Raw genomic sequence first — 13,935 nt, 5'->3', positions numbered from 1 at the left:
CCTTCCTTCCTTCCTTCCTTCCTTCCTTCCTTCCTTCCTTCCTTCCTTCCTTCCTTCAAGACATAGTTTCACTCTGTCACCCAGGCTAGAGTGCAGTGGCGCAATCTTAGCTTACTGCAACCTCTGTCTCCTGGGTTCAAGGGATTCTCGTGCCTCAGCCTCCACGCCTGGCTAATTTTTGTGTTATTAGTAGAGACGGAGTTCCACCATGTTGGCCAGGTTGGTCTCGAACTCCTGACCTCAAGTGATCCACCGGCCTTGGCTTCCCAAAGTGCTGGGATTACAGGTGTGAGCCACCGTGCCTGGCTGCAGTGAAGAATTTTATTCCACATCTTCTCTGGCTATCCCTGCCCAGCCTTTTGAGGGATTCCTGCTGCTGCTAACAACAGAGGTTGTTCCCCATGCATAGATTATAGACAGGAGAAATGTTGAGAGTTTTCTTCCCAAAAAGCAGGTAGAAGGAATGTCAAGGGAGAAGACCCCTGGGTATGAGCGGAACACAGTGACTTCAGGCAGACAATGATCCCCGCATCAAATCGCACTGTACAGAAGAGGATTTTCAGGAAAGCTTTGTGGTGCTCGCTAGCTCAAATTGTCTGGGGATCACAGTGAGTCTCGAATATGCTACTCCCCAAAGTAGCGTGCAAGTTTCCCCTGAACCACCAATCCAGCAGCTTTTGGGTTGTTCTCAGGAGAAAGAGGCCAGACGTTGTTTCTTTTTCAGTGTGATTTTCTTTTCCATTGAAACTGTGGCAGCTGCCACATGGCCTGTAAAAGGAGACTGGTTCCCAACCCAGACTCTGCTTCCCGAACTCTCCTCCTCTCCCTTGCTTACAAGCATCAATCACACAGACGGTCCCCTAGACAACAACAGTCCCATTACGGGACACAGTAAGGTTGCGCATTCCACATTTATGCCAGTCACTTACTGTTAATCACTAACATCATCAAGTGTTCTAGAGAAATGTTAACAGCCTAAAGGGCAATTTTTTTTTCCCTCTAACGTGTTAGTCATGATGGATCCATGTGAGCCTGGGAGGAGGAGAAGGAATGATTTATTCCCAGGAGAAGAGATGCACCCTATCACCTGCTTGATGAATAGAGACCATGCTTCATTAAGCTGTGGACAGATCAAAGCTGGAAGGCAAGGGGAGGCCAGGAAAGAGCAAATAGCAGCATCGTAGGAAAGTGATCTTTAAAAAGGATCAAACATTTCATCAAGTCCACATCCCAGACTGCAAACCAAAAGTTCGTGGGGAACATGGAAAAGGTTCAGAGATGAGGCTTACAAAACAAACCCAGTGAGGAAAAACAAAGGGTAGGGAGGTTGTTGAGCATAGGAGAGCGGGCGGCTGTCCAACTGGATACATTGTCAAGATGATGAAGTTTTATTCCAGAAGGTTGCTGGCCAATCTGTTTCCCTTCAGAACCCTATGACAGCACCAGAGATTTCACTTCGATAGGAGAAGTTATTTCCGCTGGGAAATAATGAGAATAATGGACGTGGGCGGGAGGGCCTGAGGATGCCACAGCTCTCCTCTACAGGGTCTTCGGGGGACAGGAGAGGAGCTCTGCCTGAAGTTTCCAGGTGCTCTGACCAGGGAATCTTCCGAATCTCATTTCACAACAGTGTCAAGTCAGCTCCTTTCAAACCTCTGCCTCACCATCCAGTCAGTTCACAGGGCAGCCAGGTGACACTTAGGGGGGGTCCCCAGGTCATTCCACAAAATGTGAAAGCCTCACATTCTCCTTTCCTTCGTCCTGCCCAGTGAGATGTGCCCGGGACTGCGAGGGCTATTTTGCTGAACGTCTGTACAAGTCGATGAAGGGTGCGGGGACAGATGAGGAGACGTTGATTCGCATAATCGTGACCAGGGCCGAGGTAAGACACTCTCCGACTCCAAAGAGGCGGCTGCAACTTCTCTTTTTTCCACCACTGATGTCATCAACAAATAGTTTCTATTAAGGGCCTATTTACAGAAAAAGTAAAACAGAGACAGCCCTTGCCTTCCCAGAATTTGCAGAAGACATCGTGCTCTGCTTCAATCTGTTTCTTTTTATAAAAATACAATAATGGTCGTTGCTTCTTTTTTTGTCCTCTGTGGCTCCGGAGAGCTCACGGAGGGGTGCAGAGGCAACCCTGTTGAGCAGTTCTCAGGGGCTGCAGCTATGCACGGCTCCATGTTAAGGAAGACAAAACAAAGACACTTGAAAGAGGTCAGCCAGCAGCAGGGACAAAAAGAGAATGATTTCCGAATTCCTGAGCGAGGCCTTTCCTTAACTGAACACACTGCAGAAGCAAGCACATCAGCGTAAGGCAATGGTTCTCCATCTTGTTAAAAACTATTGCTCCTCTAAGGAGCCTTTTCAGACACATGTGTGTCTTCATTGCCATCCCTTCCCCCCAAGAAATGTTAACACCAGAGATAACACTACAAATCTGTTTATATACCACGTGGATATCAGTGCTTCATACATAAAAAGATTAAGGGTTTTTTCACCCCCTAAAAGTCAATTTGTGCTTGCTCTCGGAAAATGTGTGTGTATAAGGAAGAGAAGGGAGAGGAGGAGCCAACCGCTTGGGAGCAGCCGTCAAGACCACAGCTGGCCGGGCGCGGTGGCTCCCGCCTGTAATCCCAGCACTGGGAGGCCGAGGTGGGTGGATCACCTGAGGTCAGGAGTTCGAGACCAGCCTGGCCAACATGGTGAAACCCCGTCACTACTAAAAACACAAAAATTAGCTGGGCATGGTGGCACACGCTTGTAGTCCCAGCTACTCAAGAGGCTGAGGCACGAGAATTGCTTGAACCCAGAAGGTGGAGGTTGCAGTGAGCCGAGACGGCGCCACTGCACTCCAGTCTGAGTCACAGAGCCAGACTCGATCTTGAAAAAAAAAAAAAAAAGTCACCGCTAACACTTTGGGATATGGGGCCACAGACAGAAGGAGGTACAAAGTAAAGGCGAAGTGGCATTTCATCGGCAGTGGGAGAAGCCTTGGGGAATGAAGTGGAACCAAGCACTTGAAAACCACAGACATCTGCCCTCAAAAAAAAAAAAAAAAAAAGTTCTTAAATGAAGGGGGAGGTAAAGGGGGAGGGACACCAACCCAAATTCTGATCCATGGCTTCTTAACACATAATACTTAACATCTGACTCTGTTTTTAAATATTACTTTGCAACAAGACAGTTCTTGCGTTTTTATTTCTATTCCTGGAATTTCTTCTCCCCTCCTTTCTCCTCCTCCACAACTCGTCTTTTTCTATTGAAGGCCACATCTCTCTCTCTCTCCCCTCTTCCCCTTTGCCAGTCTCTGCTCTGCTCCTGCCATGGCTCTGCCTCTCTCCTCCATGGCTCCAAACCCCTCTCCCTCCTTCCTCTCCAGGTCTTCTGCCTTGTCTGTACCTCTGTCTCTGAGCAACTCAACCTCCAGCCAAAGTCACTGAGAGATGAGAGATCTTGAGGGACTCAAAGGGGGCAGGTTGAACACAACGAAGACCCAGGATTCCAAAAGACCCCCAGAGAGACTGGATCCATCCAAAGGGCTTGTGAGGGTTCCATGATCACTCCGGCATGGCCCACAGAGTGTTTTATTCCAAGAAGCTCTGTCGCATCTCAGAATCAGCCACACGTCCTGGGCCACCTCAACATGTGGGCAGTTCCCTCAGAAGGCTTCAGACCTAGCTAGATATAGTAGTTTGACCAGATTTCCTAATCTCCCAAAGCCACATGGCACTAGAACAGAGCCCTGTACACCCCATCCCACCCACCCTCCAGCTTCCTGCCCCTTCCCCTGCCCCAGCCCCAGCATGGGGCAAGAAACCAAGCAGTGGGGCAGGTGGACACACAGGCTGGGGAAGAGACAGATGCCACCTGTCTCCTGTAGCGTCGGCCACCTGCTCAGCATCCACTGCAAACCCTCCCTCGCTCCCCTACATACTCCCATCCTGATCATTTCTCCCACTGTCTCAGCTCAGCCCTCTCACTGGGGCAGGAGAAGAAAGAATCAGATCCCTGAGCCACACTTTTTGGGCCTGGAGTACAAGGAAGGGTCTAAGCCAAAAAAGAAAAGAAAAGAAAGACTCCTGGTTAAAAAGAGTTCTCTGCTTCTTTTATGAGATCCATTATGTTCTACCTGGAATTACGTTTTTTCTGATACAAGGATCACGTCCTTTGCTAGGCTGTAAACATCCATTGGCAGAGCAATGTTTGAATTTATTTTTCTCCTGCATCCTACCATCACTTCCAGCACCTAGGTTGTTCAAGCTTCCGGTGAATTACACTCACAAGAAATCCTACAAGTTGATAGTGATTTGGATTGTGTTGACTGGTACTAATATCCTTGCTAATCAGGGTATGAGGGAAAAACTGCTTAATTGCTTAATTCCACATCTCTGTGTTGACAATTTTCTTAACTTTATACCAGGTGTCAAGCAACTACAGCCTGCAGGCCAAGTCGGGCTCACTGCCGGGTTGTGTACAGTCCTGCTAGCTTAGGGTGATTCATTTTCAAATAACTCTTAAAACTCAAAAGAAAAACAATACTTCGTAACGTGTAAAAACTGTATGAATTTCAAGAGTTTTAGGGCCGGGCACGGTGGCTCATGCCTGTAATCCCAGCACTTTGGGAGCTGAGGCCGGTGGATCACCTGAGGTCACGAGTTCGAGACCAGTCTGGCCAACATGATGAAACCACGTCTCTACTAAAAATATTAAAAAAAAAAAAAAAAAATTAGCCAGGCAGTGGTTGACTGTAATCCCAGCTACTTGGGAGGCTGAGGCAGGAGAATTGCTTGAACCCGGGAGGCGGAGGTTGCAGTGAGCCGAGACCACACCATTGCACTCCAGCCTGTGCAACGAGAATGAAACTCCATTTCAAAAAAAAAGAAAGACAAGAAATTCGAGAGTTTTAGTGGAACACACACACACACACACACACACACGGACACCTCTGCAACCTTTGGGGAACTGACCTCTGCCTTCCTTTTCCTGATCACAAAATTGAAATAATGTGATAAAGAAAATAATGATAGGAAATAAAGCCCTATCTCAAAGGGCTGTTTTAAGGCATGAATGAGCAAATGAATATAACGTGTGGAGAAGAGTGCCCACTGTTTGTGAACACACCACAAATGTTCCTGTCTCCACTGCTGTTATTTTTTCTACAGGTGGACCTTCAGGGGATCAAAGCAAAGTTCCAAGAGAAGTATCAGAAGTCTCTCTCTGACATGGTTCACTCAGATACTTCCGGGGACTTCCGGAAACTGCTGGTAGCCCTCTTGCACTGAGCCAAGCCAGGGCAATAGGAACACAGGATGTAACCGCCTTTGTCAAGAGCACATTCCAAATCAAACTTGCAAATGAGACTCCTGCACAAAAACCCTCAAGAGTCCCAGATTACTTTCTCGGCAGCTTAAGCGGCGCAGCCAGGCCAAGCTGTTTAAGTTAAGGGCAGCAACGTTAAGATGCGTGGGCAGGGCACCTTGAACTCTGGCTTAGCAAGCATCTGGGCTACCTCTTCACTTTCTTTTAGCATGGTAACTGGATGCTTTCTAAACACTAATGAAATCAGCAGTTGATGAAAAAAACATGCATTTGTAATGGCACATTTAGAAGAATATGCATCACACAAGTAAGGTACAGGAAAGACAAAATTAAACAATTCATTAATTTTCCTTCTATGTGTTCAATTTGAAAGCCTCATTGTTAATTAAAGTTGTGGATTATGCCTCCATTAACTGCTTTTCCAAAGATTGTCTTGATAAGTTTGGGCTCTTGTCTTGGAAATATGAGACTTGTGAAATTCAAACATACATTTTTTAGTGGTCACTAATCCAGGCTAGTCATAAGGAAACAATTCACTTGCTTTTGTAAAATGTAACTAAGGGTAAAATCCCCTAATCTGCTACCTTGTTTTATTCTCCAGACATTTGACCCACTTGAGTCTTTCGTCTGATCTTCAAATACAATTAAGCTGAGCAAAGTGCCAACAAGATCAAGATCGATGGTCTACCTCTGAAGTGAATTGGTTCCACACCAATAGATTTTGTGTTCCAAAACTTTAGTCTCATAGCCACGTGTTGCTAGACATAGAGGGATCTGTCAAGAGAACCTGGACACCTTGGCCCAATAATCATAGTTGTCATTCATTGGCTGATTATTTGTGCCTGACACTGAGTAGCCCAATTTCATTCTTAATCCTCCCCACAGCTCTGTGAGGTTAATATTACTCCCAATTATCAGTTGAGGAAACTGACACATTAAGTAACCTATCTAAATTCATTTACAGGTGCTGTTTTCACACTACTATAAAGACATACCCGAGACTGGGTAATTTATAAAGAAAAGAGGTTTAAGTGACTCACAGTTCCACAGGACTGGTGAGGCCTCAGCAAACTCACAATCATGGTGGAAGGGGAAGAGGCACACCTTACGTGGCAGCAGGAAAGAAAGAGTGGTGAGCAAAGGGGGAAGAGCCCCTTATAAAACCAGCAGATCTCATGAGAACTCCCTCACTATGACGACAACAGCATAGGGGACACCGACCCCATGATCCAATCGCCTCCCACCAGGTCTTTCCTGGGGATTACAATTGACACATGAGGATTACAATTCGTGATGAGATTTGGGTGGTGACACAGAGCCAAACCATATCAACTAGCATTTCAATCCAGGGCTGGATGACACCAGGAATCATGCTACTAACTGCCTTTATTGGAAAAATCACTTGAAGTAGATGAGAATGGGTCTGTAATCATTCACCTGCTTAATTCCTTACTATCTGCCAATCACTGCGCTGTGCTCTGAGGATACAAAGATAAGTAGAACACTGATTGCCCTTGGGGCGGTTCATTCCCAGGTCAGTAATGTCTCTTTTATTCAATAGAATGCTGTAAGTGCATTGAAAAGAGCAGTATATTTGTTCATTTTCACACTGCTATAAAGAACTACCTGAGACTGGGTAATTTATAAAGGAAATGGGTTTAGTTGACTCACGGTTCCAACTGGCTGGGGAGGTCTCAGGAAACTTACAATCATGGCAGAAGGTAAAGGGGAAGCAGAGCACGTGTTACATGATGGCAGGAGAGATGGGGGAGGGGAAGTGCCACACTTTTAAACCATCAGATCTTGTGAGAACTCACTCACTATCATAAGAACAGCATGGGGGAAACTCTTCCCACGATCTAATCACCTCCCAGCAGCTCCCTCCCTCGACACATGGAGATTACAATTCAAGATGAGATTTGGATGGGGACACAGAGCCAAACCATATCAAACAGGTAAAGGGCTCCACCCATGAGTAAGAAAAGAGAACACACAGCTCTGCATGGGGAACTGGGGAACATTTCCCAGAGATGTGTTTGTGCTGGTTTTGAAGAACGTGTAGAAGCTCTCCAGAAAAATTAAGGAAGAAGGACACACGTAGAGACTGGAGAAGCATGAGTGGGCAGGGTGTGTTCAGGAAGAGATGAAATCCATTCTCCTGGGGCACAGATGTGTGGAAAGGAAAGAATGGCCCTGTCAGGCAGGCAGGCAAAGCAGCTGTGAAAATAGGTTTGAACCGCATCAGCCATGGTTCTGCCTGCCGAGCATGAGTTTGGTCCTTTGGGCAACAGCAGTCATTGGAGATGTTTAAGCGAAGAACATGGTCACATTTGGGCTTTGGGAAATCACTTTAGTGGCTGCTAGACATAGAGGGATCTGTCAAGAGAACCTGGACACCTTGGTCCAATAATAATAGTTGTCATTCATTGGCTGATTATTTGTGTCTGACACTACTAAGTAGCACAATCTCATTCACACCATTTGAGGTGTGATCAACATATAACAAACAGCCCAATCAGTTAGGGATAGATGTCATAACTGTCTTTTTAGTGGCTGCAAAACAGTGATGGACATATTAAGAAGTTATGTTAACGTCAGTGTCTTCAACATCCTGGTTTATCTACTTAGTAGTCATTGCCGTCATTATAAGCTTTAATACATAAAAAAATTATTTCCTAGAACCACGCTCAGTGACAAAACATATTTGTATTTACCTATTTGTTGCCAAAGCTGGTCTTTGCTTTTATAACCAGAAACAAAACAACCAGTTCTTGGGATCTGAGCTCATAGTAAGGCCAGAAAAACAAATCAATAGACTGAAAAGAGATCTATTAAAAAACAGACACAGTTTGAGATTGTTGATGGCCATCATTCACACAGAGACAAACAAGAAGATATTTTACAGGTGGAGAAACTGAGGCTGATAAGATGGAGAAGCCAGGTAATTTACTCAAGATCACCCACATAAAGTACCAGGGCCAGAATTCAACCCAAGTCCTTCTGCCTCTAATGCCTGTGCTCTTTGCCGGAACTAGCTCATGGTCCATGGGTGCTTTTGTCTAAAATTTCGCTGAGCGAGACATCAAGGCTCCTTTCTGTGGCTGCTCAATATTGCTCATCACTTGCAAGCTGGAGCCAGTTTCTAGGTACTCGCCTGGGGTCTGGTCCGTCCCAGGTATGCCCCACCCTTCCTCTGCCAACCACGGAGGCAGCTCAGGAACGCCTTCTTTTTTCCCTTCCACACACCCATGCCCTGCCCAGGCCCCTCTGACTTCTCCGAGGTGCCCCCAGCCCACCTGCCTGTGGAGAGAGGGAATGGGGAGGATTAAAACAGAAAGAAGGGAGAGAGGAGAACAACACTATCTTGGCATCTCCCCACTGCACATCCCTGTTCCTCATACTTGCCCCTTCCTCTAGGGCCACTAAAGGAATGCCAGCTCCTGCCACCCAGATGCTTAGATAGGTAGGGGGCTCCAAACCCCACCTCCAGGGCTGCACAGAGGAGAGCATATCCTGCCAAGGCATGCCGTTCCCCATGGAATTCTGTGCCAGGCCCTGACCGGGCTCCACACTATTGCTCACTCACAGTGAGTCACCTGGGTTTTGTGGGCAAATAGATTCTGGGGAGCTGGTCTGGGTGAACCACAGAAGAAGCTGAAAGTTCTCCCACCCCACCCCAGGAGCCAATGGCGTCCCATGACTTTCCGTGGGAGCTTCATCCCTCCACAGATCCCGCTCAGCAGTGCCAGGGCTTCCACGTGACTCCCCCATGCAGGCCCACCCCTCAAATGTGTGGGTACAGCCCATCTCTTCAGCTTCTGCCTCTGTCCTGAACTGGGAGGGACTATGAGGACAACTGGGCCCACCCGGCCAACTTCTTTCCACAACCTGCTATGGACCCTGGGAAGAGACCCTCAGCAACCCTGGAAGCCAGCTCAGGGCTCAGGGCAGGGCATTTTGAAGTCTCAGGTGCTAGGCCAAGAAAAGGGTGTCCAAGCCACAAGTGGGTGTGTCTCCTGGACCCCAAGGACTTCCCAGCCCATGGGGAGGGGCACAGCAGAGGAAAGCAGGGAGGCATCCTCCAGAGTGGGCCAGGGCAGGACGCCAGGGTCCAGAGTGGGACATTGCTCCCGTGAGCCCTTGGAGTGGCACTGGCCACTCATGTTCTTAGTCTTCTCTGGCCTCTAACTCTCCTATTTCTTCTGCTCAGGTGCTAGGACCCTACATGGGCCTCAGTCACATCGAAGAGGCAAAATGCCCTCCTGCGTGCATGCGCGCACACACACACACCCCCCACTTCCTTCTGCTGCACAGGTGGCACTGCCTAACCTGGGCTTCTGGGGCCTGATGGAGACTGGAGGCAATAGCCCTTTGTCATTTCTTTTCAGCCCCGCCCCTCGCCAGGACTCAGGCTCTCAAGTCCAAAGAGCTGGAGGGCAACTGGCCGGTCCCTATTCCAATCATGTAATGAGCCTAAACCGCAAGCCATGCCCCGGGCACTGTGCTGGGTGCTTAGGGTTCCTGGACGAGCCCCTCACACCTCATTCTGCCCTTATGGTGCTTCTTCTGATTTGCAGGGAGACACACTATTGTCAAGTAAACAAACCCAATCAGAAATTGAGCATGGCTTATAAAGCCAGCCATGAAAGAAAGAAACTGGAGCCTGTGGTAGGTGGTGATGGGGGCTGGGCTGGAAGGGAGGGAGCAGGGAACTTCTTTACATGGGCAGCCAAGAAGCCTCTCTGAGGAGAGACTGAGGGGTGGGAAGAGCCACCCATACATTAGGCAGGGGGAATCTGGGTCACAGAGCACGTGGGGATGACATATGAAAGAACAGGGGTGGCCGAGGGATGCCTGGACAGCCAGTGGTTGATGCTGTGTGAGGGAGGACAGAGCGAGGGGTGGTCAAGGCCCAGATGGAGCAGCACTCCGCAGGCCACAGTAAGGTGTTTGGGTTTTACTCTAAACGTACTTTTGGGGTCCCACCCCATCCTTGGGGGTGTCCCACACTCACGCCCCAAGGTTCCACCCCTTTTGGTTCAAGCTCCACATTCCCTATGGTTCCCAGTGTGACTGGGCCCAGGGACCATGTGGTATCGCCCAGCCTCCCCTGAAGCCCTAAACCTTATGCTGAGCCTGGGTTCCCATTCCAGGGTTCCCTCCCTCTCCTCATGGTGAATTCTTCTTTGAGGATTTTGGTGTCATTTCCCACAAGATGACCTCAGTCAGGACCATGTGTCAGAGAGTTTCTGGAAACACTGGGTCCCATTGGGTCACAGTCAGGGGTTGTGGGGTGTTGGTTGATGTTTAACAATCAGCGGTGGTTGGTGGGGAAGACGAATGCACAGCGTTTGTCCATTTCCATGGTGTAAATACTCTCACCATGCCAATTTCAAGAAAGTGCCATGATGACACAGAGCACTGGCTTAGAAAAGCAGAGCAGCAGCACATGGACATACAGTGTTCCCACCAAACACATGCAAGAGACTTCAATGACTTGAAAAGCATAGTCAATAGTAAAATGAAGTCAATAATGAGGAATGAATTTTGAGTATTTATTACATCTGTTATCAATATATTTTCATTGTATGTTTATATAACTTAATTTTTTTTAATGTTTAGCAACCAGCTTCTACAAGTGTTGAAAAATTAGCAGTTGGCTCTTATGAACCAATAGGAACTGATGCCGGCATTATCCTTGGTCTAGGTCTTAATCTCATTTCTCCCAGGGGACTCCAAAGACAATCTTCACCCTGTCCTCAGGTACCAGCATGAGAAAAAATAATTATCCTGAACGCTCTTTTCCTGGAAAAAGCAGCTGCTACCCACTGTACATTTTAGGGTCACAATGAATCATTGTATAGGCTGTCTACTGTGCAAAGCTGCCTGGCTGAGGGGATATCTGGGGTCTGAAATTGAGCCCTCGTTCTCCCCACACCAAGACTTTGCTGCAGGTCTGCAGCTGCCTAGAGAGGGTGCTTTCTGCTAATTTGCACAGAGGGAGCATCTGGGCTGGTTCTGGCATTGCACACAATCTATTTTACCTAAGAGGGGCTGAGCCATTCAAGAGACTCCTCCCTGGACAAAACACCTTGTTGCCAGTTTCTTATTTTAAAAATTTTAAGTTCTGATGTTCGAGGCATCCCGTATAACCACATCATCAATCCTTGTAAATCTCTCCTTAGGAGAGTGTTGAAAAGGGAAGATTAAGAAGAAAGGGGAGATGAAAATAATGGTCTAAATGAGACAGGTTTTACCACATAAAGGAGTGAGGTAGAGAAGAAGCGAAGGAAGCAGACCATGACAAGGGACAAATGGCTGCTTTTCGGTGGATGTCGGCCCACTGAGAGTCAGATGTGACAGCCCCCGGAAGACCCCACCATCCTCAGCCACAGGCAACGTGTTCCTGGCCAAAGGTGTGCAGCCTGACTCCTTCAGTAGCAAGAGACGAATGCACAGAACTCCTCCAGATTCCAAACAATGTCTCAAGCCATGTTAGAATCAATCAAAATGCCTCAGATAAGCCCCCAGAAACTAGATAAGCTGAGAAATAAGAGTGCCAGAAAACCAGAAATGGTATTCAGCTCCCTGTGCCAATGAGTAAGAGTCCCCAGAAGAGACATCAAGTCAACCTGTCTGTATTGAGGCGATTTCTGTCATGATCAGGGCATAGAGTGCAGACCAGTACATTGGGAGACACAGGATTAGGAGAAAGAAAAGAAATGGCCAGGGGTGTGGGAAGATTATTCAAAATAAACTCTTCATTTTATTTTATTTCTGTAAATTTTAGATTTACAGAGAAGTTGTAATAACATTAGCAAGAGTTTCTATATACCCACTGCCAATTTCCCATATCACTGACACTAATACGGTACATTTGTCATAACTTACAAATGAGGATTGATACATCATAGCTGAGTAAAGCCCGGACTTCCTTTGCTTCTCCTTAGTTTCTACCTAATGTTGCTTTTCTGTTCCGGGTTCCATCCAGGACGCCACGTTACATTTGTTCATCGTGTCTCTTTAGGCACCATCTGGCTGTGACAGTTCCATAGATATTCCTTGTTTTTTATGACCTTGACGGCTTTGAGGAGTATCAGTCAGGAATTTTGTAGAATGTCCTTCAGTATGGGTTTATCTGACGTTTTTCCCATGGCTAGACTGGGGTTATGGGCTTGAGGAATATCATAGAGGTAAAGTACATTCTTATCACATCAGATCAAGGGTACGTGCTATTAACATGTTACCGATACAACATACCACTGTTGAGGTTGACTTTGAACACCTGGCTCAGATAGTGTTGGTCAGGTCTCTCCACTAAAAAGTTACTCTTCTTGTTCCCTCTTTCTGTACTGTACTCATTAAAAGGAGGTCCCCAGGTGCAGCCCATGCTCAAGGGATGTGGAGTTAGGTCCCACCTCCTTGAGGGGGAGTATCTACATAAATTATTTAATATTCTTCTAAACAGGATATTTGTCTGTTCTTCCCCATTTATTGACTTTTTAAAATCAGTATAGACTTAAGATAATTTATTGTATACTTTGGGTTATAACCCAATAGTAAATTATTTATTTTGTTGCTCAAATAGTTCCAGCTTTTTCTGTTGGGAACTCTTGCAGTTGGCTTCTGTGTCCCTTTGATGTACCCTCTCATTTTGCTTTTTCAGTATTTCTTTAGTTTCTGGAATGGAAAACCAAATACCATATGTTCTCACTTATAAGCAGAAGTTAAGCTATGGATAGGCAAAGCCATACAGGGTGATATACTTTGGTGGTATACTTTGGTTTTCCATTCCTGAGTTACTTCCTATGAGATGCTCCAGGCTTATCTTGCATATTCCCTTTCCCAGCCCTAGAATCAGTCATTTCTTCAAGGAGTCCTGACTCTTGTTATTGGAAAATGGGGTTGGATACTAAGATGTGGACCCTGGTTCTGCTCCTGCAGTGTCATTGCTACTGGGGTGTCATCACTTCTGAGCCAACTCAGCAGTCAGAAGTGGGAAATGTAAGTATGCATACTAACCCATGTGATATGGTTTGGCTGTGTCCCCACCCAAATCTCATCTTGAATTCCCAAGTGTTGTGGGAGGGGCCCGGTGGGAGGTAATTGAATCATGGGGGCAGGTCTTTCTTATGCTGTTCTCATGATAGTGAATAAGTCTCACAAGATCTGATGATTCTGTAAGGGGGAGTTTCCCTACACGAGCTCTCTTTTTCCACCTGCTGCCATCCATGTAAGATGTGACTTGCTCCTCCTTGCCTTCCACCAAGATTGTGAGGCCTGTCCAGCCACGTGGAACTGTAAGTGCATTAAATTCTTTTTCCTGTATAAATTACCCAGTCTCAGGTATGTCTTTATCAACAACATGAAAACGGACAAATACACCATGTGTACACATGTATCTTTTTTTAGTTTCAATAGCTTTTGGGGTACAAGTAGTTTTTGCTTACATGGATGAATTGTATAGTGGTGGAGTTTGAGATTTTAGTGCAACTGTTACCCAAATAGTGTACACTATAAGAAATATGTAGTTTTTGTCCCTCACCCCCTTGCCCATCCCCACCTTTTAGTCTCCAAAGTTCATTATACCACCCTGTATGTCTTTGCCTACCC

At 46.7% G+C, this 13,935-nt stretch overlaps 1 protein-coding gene across 2 annotated transcripts in view; it reads left to right on the top strand.

Annotated features, from left to right (window-relative positions):
• The window catches only part of ANXA13 (annexin A13), a 58,427-nt gene extending 52,698 nt beyond the window's left edge, over positions 1-5,729 (top strand). For both annotated transcript variants that reach the window (XM_012001149.1, XM_012001148.1), the window contains 2 exons: positions 1,770-1,882; positions 5,166-5,729. In XM_012001149.1, the coding sequence (XP_011856539.1) occupies positions 1,770-1,882; positions 5,166-5,285 (233 nt within the window). In that variant the 3' untranslated portion in view covers positions 5,286-5,729. The remainder of the gene's footprint in view (positions 1-1,769; positions 1,883-5,165) is intronic.
• Positions 5,730-13,935: the final 8,206 nt, after the last annotated feature.

This window comes from Mandrillus leucophaeus, unplaced genomic scaffold (assembly GCF_000951045.1).
Source record: "Mandrillus leucophaeus isolate KB7577 unplaced genomic scaffold, Mleu.le_1.0 Scaffold650, whole genome shotgun sequence".
NCBI classification, from domain to species: Eukaryota; Metazoa; Chordata; class Mammalia; order Primates; family Cercopithecidae; genus Mandrillus; species Mandrillus leucophaeus.
The sequence above is the reverse complement of the archived record's forward strand: the minus strand, read 5'-3'. Positions and strand labels throughout refer to the sequence as shown.